At 41.4% G+C, this 14,342-nt stretch overlaps 1 protein-coding gene across 1 annotated transcript in view; it reads left to right on the top strand.

Moving 5' to 3' along the window:
* The window catches only part of EIF3B (eukaryotic translation initiation factor 3 subunit B), a 52,754-nt gene extending 39,911 nt beyond the window's left edge, over positions 1 to 12,843 (top strand). The window contains exons 13-19 of the mRNA XM_030211102.1: positions 3,281 to 3,359; positions 3,722 to 3,860; positions 6,413 to 6,538; positions 6,792 to 6,869; positions 9,760 to 9,868; positions 9,994 to 10,109; positions 11,961 to 12,843. Of these exons, the coding sequence (XP_030066962.1) occupies positions 3,281 to 3,359; positions 3,722 to 3,860; positions 6,413 to 6,538; positions 6,792 to 6,869; positions 9,760 to 9,868; positions 9,994 to 10,097 (635 nt within the window). The 3' untranslated portion in view covers positions 10,098 to 10,109; positions 11,961 to 12,843. The remainder of the gene's footprint in view (positions 1 to 3,280; positions 3,360 to 3,721; positions 3,861 to 6,412; positions 6,539 to 6,791; positions 6,870 to 9,759; positions 9,869 to 9,993; positions 10,110 to 11,960) is intronic.
* Positions 12,844 to 14,342: the final 1,499 nt, after the last annotated feature.

Below are 14,342 nucleotides of genomic sequence, written 5' to 3'. Positions count from 1 at the left end.
CCTGTCCCCGACAGCGGCCAATTCAGGTCAGGGGCACCTGGCAAGCTTCCCAAACGTACAAACATTCTATACAAGTTATACCCAAGCCCTGCTTCTCTTTCGTGCACAGATGTTCTTCACTTCCTAAGCTGTACCCTCTAGTTTTTGCATCCCAAATGCAAGACCCTGCATTTTTTAGCATTAAATCTTAGCTGCCAAATTCTAGACCATTCCTCTAGCTTCACTAAGTCCCTTCCTCATGTTATCCACACCATAAGGGGTGTCTACTGTATTGCAGATTTTGGTTATCACCAGCAAAGGCCGGCGGTTATGTTTTTCAAGGACATTATGTTTGCGATTTTCACACACAAAGAACATATGTTATAAAACTATACGTAAGTTATTTTCAGTCTAAGGAACTAGATTTCTGGAATTTATTACCAGTAAGTCTGAAAAAAGTTCAGTCAGCTTTACAATTTCAGAAATTTTTGAAAACTTTCTTTTTGAGTCTTAGGTCCTTGAGTTTTAAAGATTTTTTTAAAGAAATGTTATTTTATTGTTGTGTTGATACAAATTTGTTTTGTTCTTTGTTGATGAGAAGAGCTTTTCTTATTGTGAACTGTCTAGCAGTCCTTTTTTGGATAATTTGTGCGGTATACAAAACAGAATAGCATAGCAAAGAGGCAAACTTTACCAGACAGCCCTTCAGCAATATCACTTGCAAAATGTTTAAAAAAATGGCCCAAGATACGAACCTGTAGCACACCACTGATAACATCCTTTTCCTTAGAATGAGCTCCATTTACCACTACCCTCTGTTACCTTCCACTCAACCAGTTCCTAACCCAGTCAGTCATTTTAGGGCCCATATCGAGGGCACTCTGTTAGTCGTCTATGCGGAACCATGTCAAAGGCATTGCTAAAATCTAAATACACTAAATCTAGCATTCTTCCTTGATTCAACTCTGGACACCCAGTCAAAAAAATCAGTCGGATTTAACTGACAAGACCTGCCTCTAATGAAGCCATGTTTCCTCTGGTCCTGTAATCCATTGGATTCCAAAACCTTTACTTTTCTCTGTTTTAAAAGCGTTTCCATTAATTTACTTTCCATAGAGGTCAAACTTACCAGCCTTTAGTTCCCAATCTCTTCCTTACTTCTGCTTTTGTAGAGAGGGACAACATCTGCTCTTCTCCAGTCCTTCAGGACCACTCCAGATTCTAGAGGAGCATTGAAAAGTCAGCCAGCGGAGCCACTTGAACTTCCCATAGTTCGTTCAGTATTCTCGGATGTATGCCATCTGGCCCTATTGCTTTGTCCACTTCCAGTTTAGCCAATTGAGGAATGAACAAAGTGACTACCACCCCTCCATTCTTATTTGTATTTGTCTTCGTCTTCTGCGGTCCTCTTCCTGGCCCTTCAGCTGTGAACACAGAACAGAAATATTTGTTAAACGATTCCGCTGTGTCTTTATCAGCTTCTACATATTCCTCCCCTTCACCTTTGAGTCTCACAATGCCACTTGTGCACTTCTTTTATCACTAACATATCTAAAAAAATGTCTTTGTACCCCCAGTTTACCATTTGCATGTCTGGTTTCCTAACTACTCTACCAGCTTCTCTTAGCTTTTTCAGAAATTGTCTGTCTCTTTCTGCAATTTCTTGTAGCTTATAAAGGCTAACCTCTTTTTCCTTACCTTTTCAGCTTCTACTTTTGGGAACCAAAGTGGCTTCCTTTTCCTTTTTTTTTATTTACTTTCCTTACAAAAAGGTTTGTTGCCCTTACAATGATTGCTTTCCAACTTCTTCCAGATATTCTCATCCAGACAGCAATTTCTTGAAGTAATCCCCCTTTTTTGAAGTCTGGAGCCTTCACTTTTGATTGAACCTTCTCCATACTTATTAAACCACATCTGGTCATCACTGGATGCCAGATGATCACATTCTCCCCATTAATAAGCACTAAGTCCAATATGGCCCTATCCCGCGTGGATTCCATTACCAACAGCTAGAATAGTTCTAACCCTGTAGCATATTAAAAATCGCCTATTAATAGTACTTCCCTTTTCACAGCTATATTTTGAATGTCTTCAAATAATCTCTGTTCACTTCATCTCTTCCTATCGCTGATTTGTTGGGGAACCAGCCAGTAGCACCCTGCCCCCACAAAATAGTGCGGGCCTTCACTTCATTTATGAAGAGAGGCTGAGAAGGCTAGGGCTTTTCAGCTTGGAGAAGAGACGGCTGAGGGGAGATATGATAGAAGTGTATAAAATAATGAGTGGAATGGATCGGGTGGATGTGAAGCGACTGTTCACGCTATCCAAAAATACTAGGACTAGAGGGCATGAGTTGAAGCTACAGTGTGGTAAATTTAAAACGAATCGGAGAAAATTTTTCTTCACCCAACGTGTAATTAGACTCTGGAATTCATTGCCGGAGAACGTGGTACGGGCGGTTAGCTTGACGGAGTTTAAAAAGGGGTTAGATAGATTCCTAAAGGACAAGTCCATAGACCGCTATTAAATGGACTGGAAAAATTCCTCATTTTTAGGTATAACTTGTCTGGAATGTTTTTACGTTTGGGGAGCGTGCCAGGTGCCCTTGACCTGGATTGGCCACTGTCGGTGACAGGATGCTGGGCTAGATGGACCTTTGGTCTTTCCCAGTATGGCACTACTTATCTACTTATCTACTTATCTACTTCGTCCTCCTAATGTTTGTAGACACATAGCTTTTAAATCTGGCCCTCATAGGGAGGGGAGGATTACTGGGTGTGAAATAAACAGAGGATCTTGTATGCTCATCTATCAAGATAGTGGAGTACAAAGGAGCAAGCTGACTAAAACTGATGCCCGCAAGGATATATTCGTAGTGGTGGGGGCAGAAATACCCTAGCAAACTAGGTGGGCATGTTATATTTTCTTTTCTCAGCTACTGTGTTACTATAAAATTTATTTGCATCAATGGAAGCAGTGCTTGCAAATGTCTTGTGCATGTTCATTGTGGGTTTTTTGAAAACTTGAACTGTTTTTGATGCTTGAGAACTAGGTTTGGTCCTATTTATCCTTGTCCTACAATCACAGTTCCCAATACATTTAGCTTTTACTTTATATCAAGCTATAGATGCCCAGTGAAAATACTTATTGGTCATTCGCTAGAAAGTGCCTGCACAATGCCCCCATTCCTTGTTGGTCACGTCTGCTGCTGCATGAAACATGAGTTAATTCTTTAGCGAATAACTATATGGAGATTTGAGGTATTGCAGCAATACTTATCTAACTTTTTGTTTCTGTGCAGAAATGTTTGATAAGCAACAGGCCAACACAATCTTCTGGAGCCCCCAAGGACAGTTCTTGGTCTTGGCTGGTTTGAGGAGGTGGGTATTGTATTAACCCTATCATTAGCTTATTGGAATGTGCAGTTCAGCTTAGAATTTTTTTATTTTATTGTAGTTTATAGAGTGACTTGGAAATGAAGCGAGGGATCTTAGATTTTGTTTGTGTTACTTGGGAGGTTGGGAGTGCTGTTGAAGAAACTCTTGAATAAGATGATGAGCCAAGAACTGCTCTTAATTAATGGCCAGTTGTACTGCTGTAGCCAATGCTGCTTTCTTTCATCCCCAGTGCTTGGTCTGTGCATGAAAATTGTCTAAATTTCAACATTTTAATGGTTTTGTTATGCATTCTCCTGCAAAAGTTCAGCTTTCTCTTAACGATTTGTTTTTCTGTTTCCCCACAGTATGAATGGTGCCTTGGCATTTGTTGATACCTCTGATTGCACCATAATGAATATTGCTGAGCATTATACAGCTTCAGATGTAGAGTGGGACCCAACAGGTCGTTATGTTGTCACATCTGTGTCCTGGTGGAGCCACAAGGTATTCAAGTTAGTGGTATTCAAGCAGTATTATTTTTTTCAGACGGTTTGGACAAATACCTGGGGTAGTGTTTTAAAACCAATGAATGGAAATATTGGTTCTTCTCTGAGGACAAGCACTCCGTAATTCTCACAAGTGGGCAACGTTACCTGCGTTGCCCAGTCAGGAGCTTATTCCAAGCTTGAAAGAGCTTTATAGATTGCGAGTCGCACTGTGCATGTGTGAATGCCTTCTCGACCACCATGAGAGCGTGGTACCCGCAGTTCTTTCTTCACCACAGTGAGGAGTGGATCCCATTTTTGTCTGTGCTCCTCAGCCCGGTTCGAGAGAGAGCTTGAATGCTTTGTTGGCATTTTACGCTGTGTTTTTCTATTTTCCTTGTGTTCAGGTTTTGTCCTTTTCCCATCCCTTATTTTCTTAGTGACTGTTTCCTGCTTTTAAGTTTTCTTTATTTTTCCATGTTGCTAGGCTGCATTTAGGACTTTGGTCGGGTTCTCTATTTTTTCTCGGGTGCTTTGCCTCTTTTTTTGGCAGCATTGAGTCATTTGATTTGGCCATGGAAGTTTTTCCTTCAGTGTCCATTAAAGTTCCCAGTTGCTTTAAGCGCCGTTTCCGGTGCAGTAGAACCATCTCTGGTATAGACACCCATTCATGGTGTCTTCAGTGTTTGGGGCCTGACCATAGTCCTTCCAACTACTACTACTATTTAGCATTTCTATAGCTCTACAACGTACGCAGCGCTGCACAAACATAGAAGAAAGACAGTCCCTGCTCAAAGAGCTTACAATCTAGTAGACAAAAAATAAAGCAAACAAATCAATTAATGTGTAGAGGAAAGAGGAGAGGAGGGTAGGTGGAGGCGAGTGGATACAAATGGTTACGAGTCAGAAGCAATGTTAAAGAGGTGTTCTCTGTCTTCTTATGAAGAAAAGGACTCTTGGCCAGAGAGGTTCAACAAGAATTGTTCTTGGAGCCTGGTCAGAAGCCTTGATGTCAGGTCTTGCATCAGGAGCATCGGTCTGCATGGCTGCTAGACCTGCTGACACTGGGAGCAGTTGTGCATCGAGTGGGTCTCCACCTGTCTCGACACCGACTGCTTTGCAAGGCCCTTGGGACCAACCTGCATTGGACCCGACCCCAAGGTTACAGGAGGATTTGACATTGTCCTCACTGGCACAGAGGAGCCTCAATGACTTGCTTCGGGCGAAGGCCAAGAAGCATCAGCATCGATTCCCCTCGACACACAGTACTGGGAGCTCTGGGGCGCCAAGGGATTCTGCACCCAAGAAGTGTTGGCACCAGGAGGACCACTCCCGCTCCATACAAGAAGTGCCAGTGTGGAGGTCTCTATGCAGCCAGGACCAACCTCCTGTTTTTGACCCCAGTAGTTCTGCGTATTGTCTCTGAGCAGACTTCCCAGCCTTTCCCAGTGTCTGCCCTCGATGAGCGCATCCGGGCCTTGTTCCCTGAGCTGCTGGCTGGTTTTATACAACAGAATGCATCTGCATCGAGGGTGCTTGCGGTGCTGCTTGGCCCTCAGTGGAATTGGGAGTCCCCTCTGTCCTGGTACTCCCCAAAAAGATTGACACCATATACTGGATTCAGAGTACCCCTGCATTTGATGTGCCTGCCTCATTGTTCCATGGTGGTTGAATCCGCCCTGAAAATGGGCTAAGAGTTCTAGAGACTATGCTTCGGTGCCCGCAGGCAGAGAAGCTAGAACCTTGGACTCTTTTCATTAAAGATACCCTGAAAAACTTAGTGGTGGATTGTGTCCCTCCAGGATTGAAGTTTGACAACCCTGGAGGGACACAAACTAGGATTGCCACGATACACCTCTGGTTTTATTTCCACATATATAGGTACAGGTAACTAATGTCTATCGCTACTGGTTTTAGCCTGTAAATGGCAAACAGTCACTGAGAAAAACTGAAGACAGATATCTCACACACAAAAGTGAAGATACTTACCTGAAGCAGGATATCTTTAATGAATATACATGAGAAATTTGCATACAATGGAAGCAGAGCATGCAAATATGTCATGAATATTCACTAGGGATATTTGGTTTGCAGTTTGCTCCCTCACTCCTGTAGTAGGCAGTCTAGGAGAAGGTGAAGAAACCCTCCGTCTGTAGTTAAGTCACTGGACTTGACGCTACAACATTGCAAAATAAGTTGAGGCTGTAGGACAAACTTAGGTAAAGTGATTTGTTCAAGATCACAGTAAATAGCAATATAATACAAAATTTTGATTTGAGAGATCTGTTTTTGTAGTGCACTGCTGGCTAATGATCTTTGGTCCCTAACTAGAAGCACAGACGTATTCTGCAGGGAGTGGAAAAATGACAGAAGTGTGGGCCAATAGCATTGGAAAAGCCAAGGAAGAGTACTACATTTCTACTATCCAAGTTGAGGAGGAAGGCAATAGGGAAGAATATCTTTGGGTTATAGATTGGAAAGAAGAGAGGAGTAGAGATCAGTAAGAATACAGGAACACACACAAAAAAACAAACGTGAACTTAAAGATCTTGCTTACTGCAATTTCCCCAGGTAGATAATGCTTACTGGCTATGGACCTTCCAAGGCCGTCTTCTCCAGAAGAACAATAAGGACCGTTTTTGTCAGCTGCTGTGGAGACCTAGACCTCAGACTTTGCTTAGCCAAGATCAAATAAAGGTAAATTCTAAACAGTACTGCAACATTCTAATGCCCTTGGGGGGGTGGGGGTGGAGAAGGTTTTTTTTTTTTTTGTGACATTTGAATGATATTGATTGCATATTAAATATATTTGTTTTGCTGATAATTTAATTTATTGCTTTATGTATTGATGTATTAAAAAGGACAAAATATATTTGAATATGCATTGAATTTTGGGTTACCACCAGAATGGTATGACTTCCAAAACTAAAATTACTTTTTTCTTTTATAGCAAATTAAGAAAGATCTAAAGAAGTATTCTAAGATCTTTGAGCAGAAGGATCGCTTGAGTCAGTCGAAGGCCTCCAAGGTAAGATTAGATAGTGAAAACATTTAAATGGAGAATATGGTGAGGATACAGGAAGTTGGGGGAATTCCCAAATGTTTTAACAGACCTACTGCATGGTATTGGGTGAAGGAAAGATTGTTTTACTTTATGCACTTTCCTATCGTAAAAATGGCGTTCCTTTTCTTTTTCCATATATGTGCAGTGATATATAAACCGCTTAGTTCTGCCTAGTCAGTTAAGTGGTATAGAAAGTACCAATCAACTATGCACACAATTCAGTTTAATAAATCTTTTGTAATAAAATATAGACTAAATCCTGGAGATTTCCATCTTATAGCTGTAGCACATACCCTAGAGTTATCACTTCAGTAATTAACTCTCACATGTTAGGTGGAAAGGGGAAAATTGATGTGTTCTGAATTTTGCATGCTGCAGCTGATGATACATCCATATCTTTGTTTGCACCTAGTGGGTTTGTCTGATCGTTAATTTGCTGACTTCTGCCAATATTATGCACAGAAATTTCTCTGTTGATACATACATTCATGGCAGAATGGTAGCAAGAATCTTTTGGTCAGTTTCATGGCACCCATGTAAACTGATTTGTCCATCAGTTTTATTTAAAAAAAAAAAATCTTTTATCCTGCACTATCTCTAAATCTAGATGGCATACAAAATACATGCACAATTAACATCAATTACATTAAGAAAAGGCCACAATAAAAAAAAAAATACAAAAAATGATAAAAATTGGGAATTCAGCTACAGGGAAATTTTCCTAAAAGAACATTTTGTTTTCAAGTGCTTACATAAGGTAAGTAGTGAACTACTCATGTGCAGACTCTGGGGATAGCGTGTTCTAATCTCCAACTTCCATTCCTTCCTTGCCTGAGAGAGAGACAGAAAGTCAACCAGAATTTCCTTAGCATCCCTCCGGACCGGCCCAGGATTGGACTGATGGGTTGTGCACGCCTACCAGCAGGTGGAGACTGAGAAAAAAACTCTGACTCTAGAGAGCCAATGAGAGCCCTGGTCATGTGACCCTAGCCTCAGTATTTTCTCAGTCTCCCAGCAGGTAGGACATGAGCCTATTAGTCTCTCTTTTTGGTATTTGTAGATATTTTCTTTATTGGTTCTTCTGTGCCCAGGAATTTTATTGAGGTCATTCCTGATACTAAGTGCCTTAGTGTTCAGCCTCTGGGGTGTTAAACTCGGGTGCCCCGAGTCCCTCCCCCCTATTTCCTCCCCATCTCCCTTCTGGTGTATCCTCACACAGCATTATTAATAACTAAGGGAAGGGCTACCCTTTCATTGTAAAGGAGTATTGCCTTTGGGAGAGGCAGCCAGTGCTTTAAAAAAAAAAAAAAAGAAAGAACTGAACAGCTGAGTAAGCTATCTGTTCCGCTGACTTAACGAGCAGGCAGCTCTGTCAGGCAGCTCTGTTTTTTCAACTCTGTGTGGGGTTTTCAGCACCTGTTTAAAAAAAAAAAAGAGCTACGAGATAGGGGAAGCAAACGAAGGCAAGCCAGTACCCTTTTAGTGCTTTATTGCTCCTGTCAGCCCTCGGGTTTTTAGCTGCTAAATAGGCTGTTTAAAAAGGCGCGAACCGCATTGCTGCTTTCTCGCGGCACCATTAAATTCTTGTGGGGATGGACAGGGAAGGGTTAGATTTCTGTCCCTGTGCAACTCTCTAATGCATATATCACCCAAACTCAATTGTTTAGAATGATTTTCCTGTCTGTAAGAAATGTGCACTGCAACATAATTCATTTTTTCATGCTTTTTGGGAATGTTCACAAGGGTTCAGAGATTTTGGACCCAGGTTGTTTGATATCTGGAGCATGTCCTGAGCTCACCTATATCACTCTCTGCCCCTGTTTTTTTGTTAGATAAATATGACTTGTTCGTATTGCAGAGCAGGGGTGGCCTTATGCTTATCCGCAAGGCAGCATTATTAGGTAAAAAGTAAAACCTGAGGGTTTGGAGTGTCTCTGATTCCCCTTCTTTTTGGAGTTGGAGGACTATGTTCCTTCATACTGTGTTGATGGAGAAGCAGAAGTGGTCAACCGCATCCCTTTGTTATGAGTAGAATCCCCTCCCCCCCCCCCCCCCCCCCCATTTTTTTTTGTTTGTTTTTTTTAGGGGAGGGTGGCTGGTGTGGTGTGGGATAGTTGTGACTGTTGAGAGGCCACCACTGTTTAGGGGAGGACTGTAAGAATCAAAGCCCTTCCCTGATCTTTGCTGTCTTGAGATATATCATGCCTCGAGCTCTGTGTTATCTTGTCTGTTGTTGGGAAGTTTTGTTATCACTCATCATTATAGTACAGCAAGAGGCCCTCACTGGATGCCCACCGGAAGGGTGGAAGGCCAGATTTTAGGACTCAGGCTGTAAAAATACCAGCTAGGTTTAAAAATCTATGACTGGCTGAGCAAGGACTTGCTTTTCCTGCAAGTTAATATGCGTTCTAGTTTAAGATCCATCCACTGGAATAGTGGTGGGCCAAGCTACATAGCTTTGTACAGCTGAAAAGCACTGACTAGGCCTGATAACCTACTAATGGCCTTATAGATGAGTCTTAACAAAATCAGATACAAATTTAATGTAGCACTTATTAAAATGGAGTTTGTCTTTCTATAAGATGAAACTGAGTTGGGAAGTTTTATCACTCATCATTCAAAATCAACTATATAACATACTTTCCACAAGATTAAAGTAAATCAATATTAGAAAGGAATTCAAATTTCGTAATAAAAAAATAATTATAGCTTAACACAATTTAAATATAAAATTTCAATCGCTAACCAAAGCCACCTCATAGCAGAAACAATTTGCTTTCATTTCCCCAGATAGTTGGAATGTATTCCTGAAAAATGAAGATAATAAATGAGAGCCCTTGGTTTCTCTTTCTAGGAACTGGTAGAAAGGAGGCGCAACATGATGGAGGACTTCAGAAAATACCGCGAGATGGCTCAGAAACTATATCAGGAGCAGAAAGCCGAGCGTCTGGAGCTGAGAGGAGGTAATCCATTCTTTACTGGGCACCCATGGCAGAAGAAATGCAGGATGTAGCCTGGAGCCTACAGTTAGCAACTTAATTAAAGCAGTAATTTCTCCAAACTGATTCCTGACCATTTTCTGTTACAGGTGTAGATACAGATGAGCTGGACAGCAATGTAGATGACTGGGAGGAAGAGACAATTGAATTTTTTGTCAACGAAGAAATTATTCCCCTTGGAGATCAGGAGTAGTTCACTTAAGTGGTGAGATTTGATTTCCTACTGGAGGGGAGAGATTTTTTTTTTTTTTTTTTTTTGTCGTACTGTATTTTTAAATGCTAGCAGCACAGGCTGCTATAATAGCTGTTAGTTAAACTGCAAAGATTGTACGGTTGTCATCCAAAGTGGTAGTGGATGGTCAAAGGCTCTGAAGTCGTGTTGCTATTGAAAGAGCTTCTGTTTTGAATTAGCTCTTTATGCTGTGTTAATTAATCCAGTGTACTGACTGAAGGATTAAAACAGTGCTGCTTTTCTCCCACATCTCAGTGTGACACAGTCATGAAAAAACATATCACTATAATGTAGATACTTTTTATCTTATTCATTTTCGGTATCAAGCAGATTAGAAAATTTGGGTCTGCTTTCTGATATAACCATTATCGTCTCTGAAAAACAGATGTAATCTCACAGCAGCGGATGTCAGCCAATTAGGGATGTGAGAATCCTACATGAATAAATTAGTAATGTTCCCCAATTTCTTCCTCCATTGTTCTTTCAGCACAGTGGGATCTAGGGCTAGGACTTGACACCATGAGCCTTCATCCACAATTACTGATGGATTTATGTTCCCCTAATTTATATCCCTCCCTAACTAACTTTGGTCTAGTCATTACAGTCAACCATTGGCTGGGTGCCATGCATCAAGTATCCTTTTGGAACTACTACTACTACTTAACATTTCTAGAGCGCTACTAGGGTTACGCAGCGCTGTACAAATTAACGAATAAGGACGGTCCCTGCTCAGAAGAGCTTACAATCTAAAGGACGAAATGTCAAGTTGGGGTAGATGAGATTTCCTGAGAAGAGATGTAGTGATTAGGTGCCGAAGGCGACATTGAAGAGGTGGGCTTTGAGCAATGATTTGAAGATGGGTAGGGAGGGGGCCCGGCGTATGGGCTCGGGGAGTTTGTTCCAAGCATGGGGAGAGGCGAGGCAGAAGGGGCGAAGCCTAGAGTTGGCGGTGGTGGAGAAGGGTACTGAAAGGAGGGATTTGTCTTGAGAGCGGAGGTTACGGGTAGGGACGTAAGGGGAGATGAGGGTAGAGAGGTAAGGAGGGGCTGCAGATCGAGTGCATTTGTAGGTGAGTAGGAGAAGCTTGAACTGTATTCGGTATCTGATCGGAAGCCAGTGAAGTGACTTGAGGAGAGGGGTGATATGAGTATATCGGTTAAGGCGGAAGATAAGACGTGCGGCAGAGTTCTGAATGGACTGAAGGGGGGGATAGATGGCTAAGTGGGAGGCCGGTGAGGAGTAGGTTGCAGTAGTCAAGGCGAGAGGTAATGAGAGAGTGGATGAGAGTTCGGGTGGTGTGCTCGGAGAGGAAGGGGCGAATTTTGCTAATGTTATAGAGGAAGAAGCGACAGGTCTTGGCTATCTGCTGGATATGCGCAGAGAAGGAGAGGGAGGAGTCGAAGATGACACCGAGGTTGCGGGCAGATGAGACGGGGACGATGAGGGTGTTATCAACTGAGACCTTAAAATCCAGCCTCTAGCTGTTGTTATTGTGCAGTGACAGTAGTCCCTCTTCCTCTTTTCCCCAAAGAGTTGTGAATATTTCCTCTGAAGTCTCCTCAAATCCAAGACCGTTTCAGTATAACTTCAAGTTCAGTATAAATGTCATAATCGTATTCTTGACTGCACATAACATTCTTGTATATTAGTTACTCTGATTATCTGCGAGCTGTTCAGAAAAATGTGGGAGCTGTTGGGGAAATGCATAAAAAAACAAATACTTTACCATCCCAGTCTTTGCATCTGTCTTAATGGAGTATATTTACTTTTGTGTTTTGTTCTTTAATTTGGGAGTAAAATCATATTCTTTTCTGTTTTTTCCAGCACCATCGTATCTTGTGTTGAAAAGAAGTTCCTTTGCCCAGAACCTTCACACCAAGCGTTCGCCTCCAGTATCCCAGCTGCCCTTTTCTTTGGACAGCGAATGCCCCAGATTCTCTTTTGAAGTCATCGTAGTGCCTTTCGAACCTCACTACCATTAAAGAGCACTGCTTTTACATTTTTATTCACTTGTTCGTGCTTTCCCTTCCAAACAGCACTGGCAGGTGTATCTCAGACTCTTGGTGAGGTGCTACAGAACATTGATTTAATTGTTGGTGTCTCTTGCACCTGGCCGATGCACCATGAGTTCACTTTCTGGAACTGCACACCCTAGTACAGTGGTTCTGTTTGTGAAGGGCTTTTTCTACTTCCCAAGTAAATGGACAGGTGATCGGGGTGTGTGGAAAATCATTAACAAAAAAACAAATTTTAAAACTGTATATTTTAGTGTGCTGAACCAGCACTACAGTGGGCTGTATCCTCCTCCATTCAGATTGTGACTGAATCTCTCTCAGATTTCAAGATACAAATAAAGTAAAAGCTATGTATACAAAGAAGTCTGTTCATTACTGTCGGCTTAGGTCCTCTTCTCTGAGTTATGGGGTGGAAATCTCCAGGAATAATTCTGTTTCTCCTTTCAGTGTCTAAGGATGTCTGAACTGGAAACTCAGTGGCTATTTGAAATTATCAGATCCTTTTGTATATTCCTGAAAACCTACTTACACAGGGTACTTTTGCAAGGGGGTACCTTAGGCAAGATGAGCATATCTGTTCACGTTGAACCTATTTTAGAGGTGGCATATGCTAGGTGCAGGTACTACTACTTATCATTTCTATAGTGCTACTAGACATACGCAGTGCTGTACACTTAAACATGAAGAGACAGTCCCTGCTCAACAGAGCTTACAATCTAGTTAGGACAGACAAATAAGAGATAAGAAGGGAATTACTAAGGTATTTACTCCTACTCCAATACCAGCACAAATGATCATCCTAAGTTTGTGCAGATACACAGGAATGCTAAAACATCATCTCGCACATTCCTTAATCTTCATTTCCCCAACTGTAAAGGCCTAAAATATAAACTAATGCACGCATCAACCTTTTCCTATATGAGCACGCAATTCTGGAACGCATTGCCACGTAACCTAAAAGTGACCTATGAACTGACCAACTTCCGCAAACTGCTGAAGACCCATCTCTTCGACAAGATATACCACAAAGACCAAAACATGTGAAATCCCCACATATATCTAGTAATGTTAAGAATGCCTTATATTATATCACTATCATGTTTTCCATTACCATGCAACCCAAAATACTTCTGTAACACTGTCAATTCTCCTCTCATTTCCATTATCCATGATATATTGTAAGCCACATTGAGCCTGCAAAGAGGTGGGATACAAATGCAATAAATAAATAAAATCATGGCAGCTCCACCCAATCTTTTTCCCAGGGAATGCTTACACACATGCATTGTGAAAAGTATGCGCTGCGAGTCGGTAGCTTATGTTTTTTTATAAGTGCCTCCTTGTTTAAAATGATACAGGTAAAAGGATTTTGCTGTTACTAATGAGAAACATATACATTTTGCTTTCAAGTTATTTAAATCTTAAGACACCACATAGAACACCAGTTCTGTAAAGAAAATGGTTAATTTTAAATAAAGAAACTCATGGTACACTAATATAAAGTTAATGGTTTTACATTTTTCTTAAAATTAGGCCTACCACAACTTGCAGAGAATTAGCCAGGGATGCAGCATCTTAGGTCACTGGTGTGAAAAGGCAGTAGCAAGGATGTCATTTGGCTTTCCTCCTTCAAAAGTCATTGCATGCTTGTGACAAATGTATTATTTCTAGTTCCATCTTTTGTAACAAATTGGGAATGGAGTGTTCTGTATGGGAGGGGGGTTTTATGGGTGGGGGGAGGGGGAGTGCAAGACTGTCTGGACTGGCTGGTAATAAGTGGGGTAGGCACCATCAACTTGAACTTTTATTTAGGAATGTCTTTATAAGGATATGCAAAGGTTTGCCTGTGTGGCATTGCTTTTTGTATGTGATTTCTGTAATACTAAAGTTTGAGTAAAATTTTGGAAATACTGCAGCAGGTGCAATTTTGGATGAAGTAGTCATTTTGACTTGACCATATCCTACATCTCTATTCCCTACAGAATACTACTTACCTTCTCTTCAGCTTAGTAAAAAGGGCAATTGGATAGAGAGGCTGGTACTTCATGTATTAGTAATTTAAAGGGAGAAGAAACAAGTGTTACAGGAAGCCTCTAACTCTACCTGAATCTCTCAGAAATTGAATTAGGGTGCCTTCAGCAACTGGGGCAGTATAAATCCTTATCCAGCCACTGTTGTAGTGATGCCCAAG

This window comes from Microcaecilia unicolor, chromosome 8, assembly GCF_901765095.1.
Source record: "Microcaecilia unicolor chromosome 8, aMicUni1.1, whole genome shotgun sequence".
Classification (NCBI taxonomy): Eukaryota; Metazoa; Chordata; class Amphibia; order Gymnophiona; family Siphonopidae; genus Microcaecilia; species Microcaecilia unicolor.
This window is presented reverse-complemented; position numbering and strand designations above follow the sequence as displayed.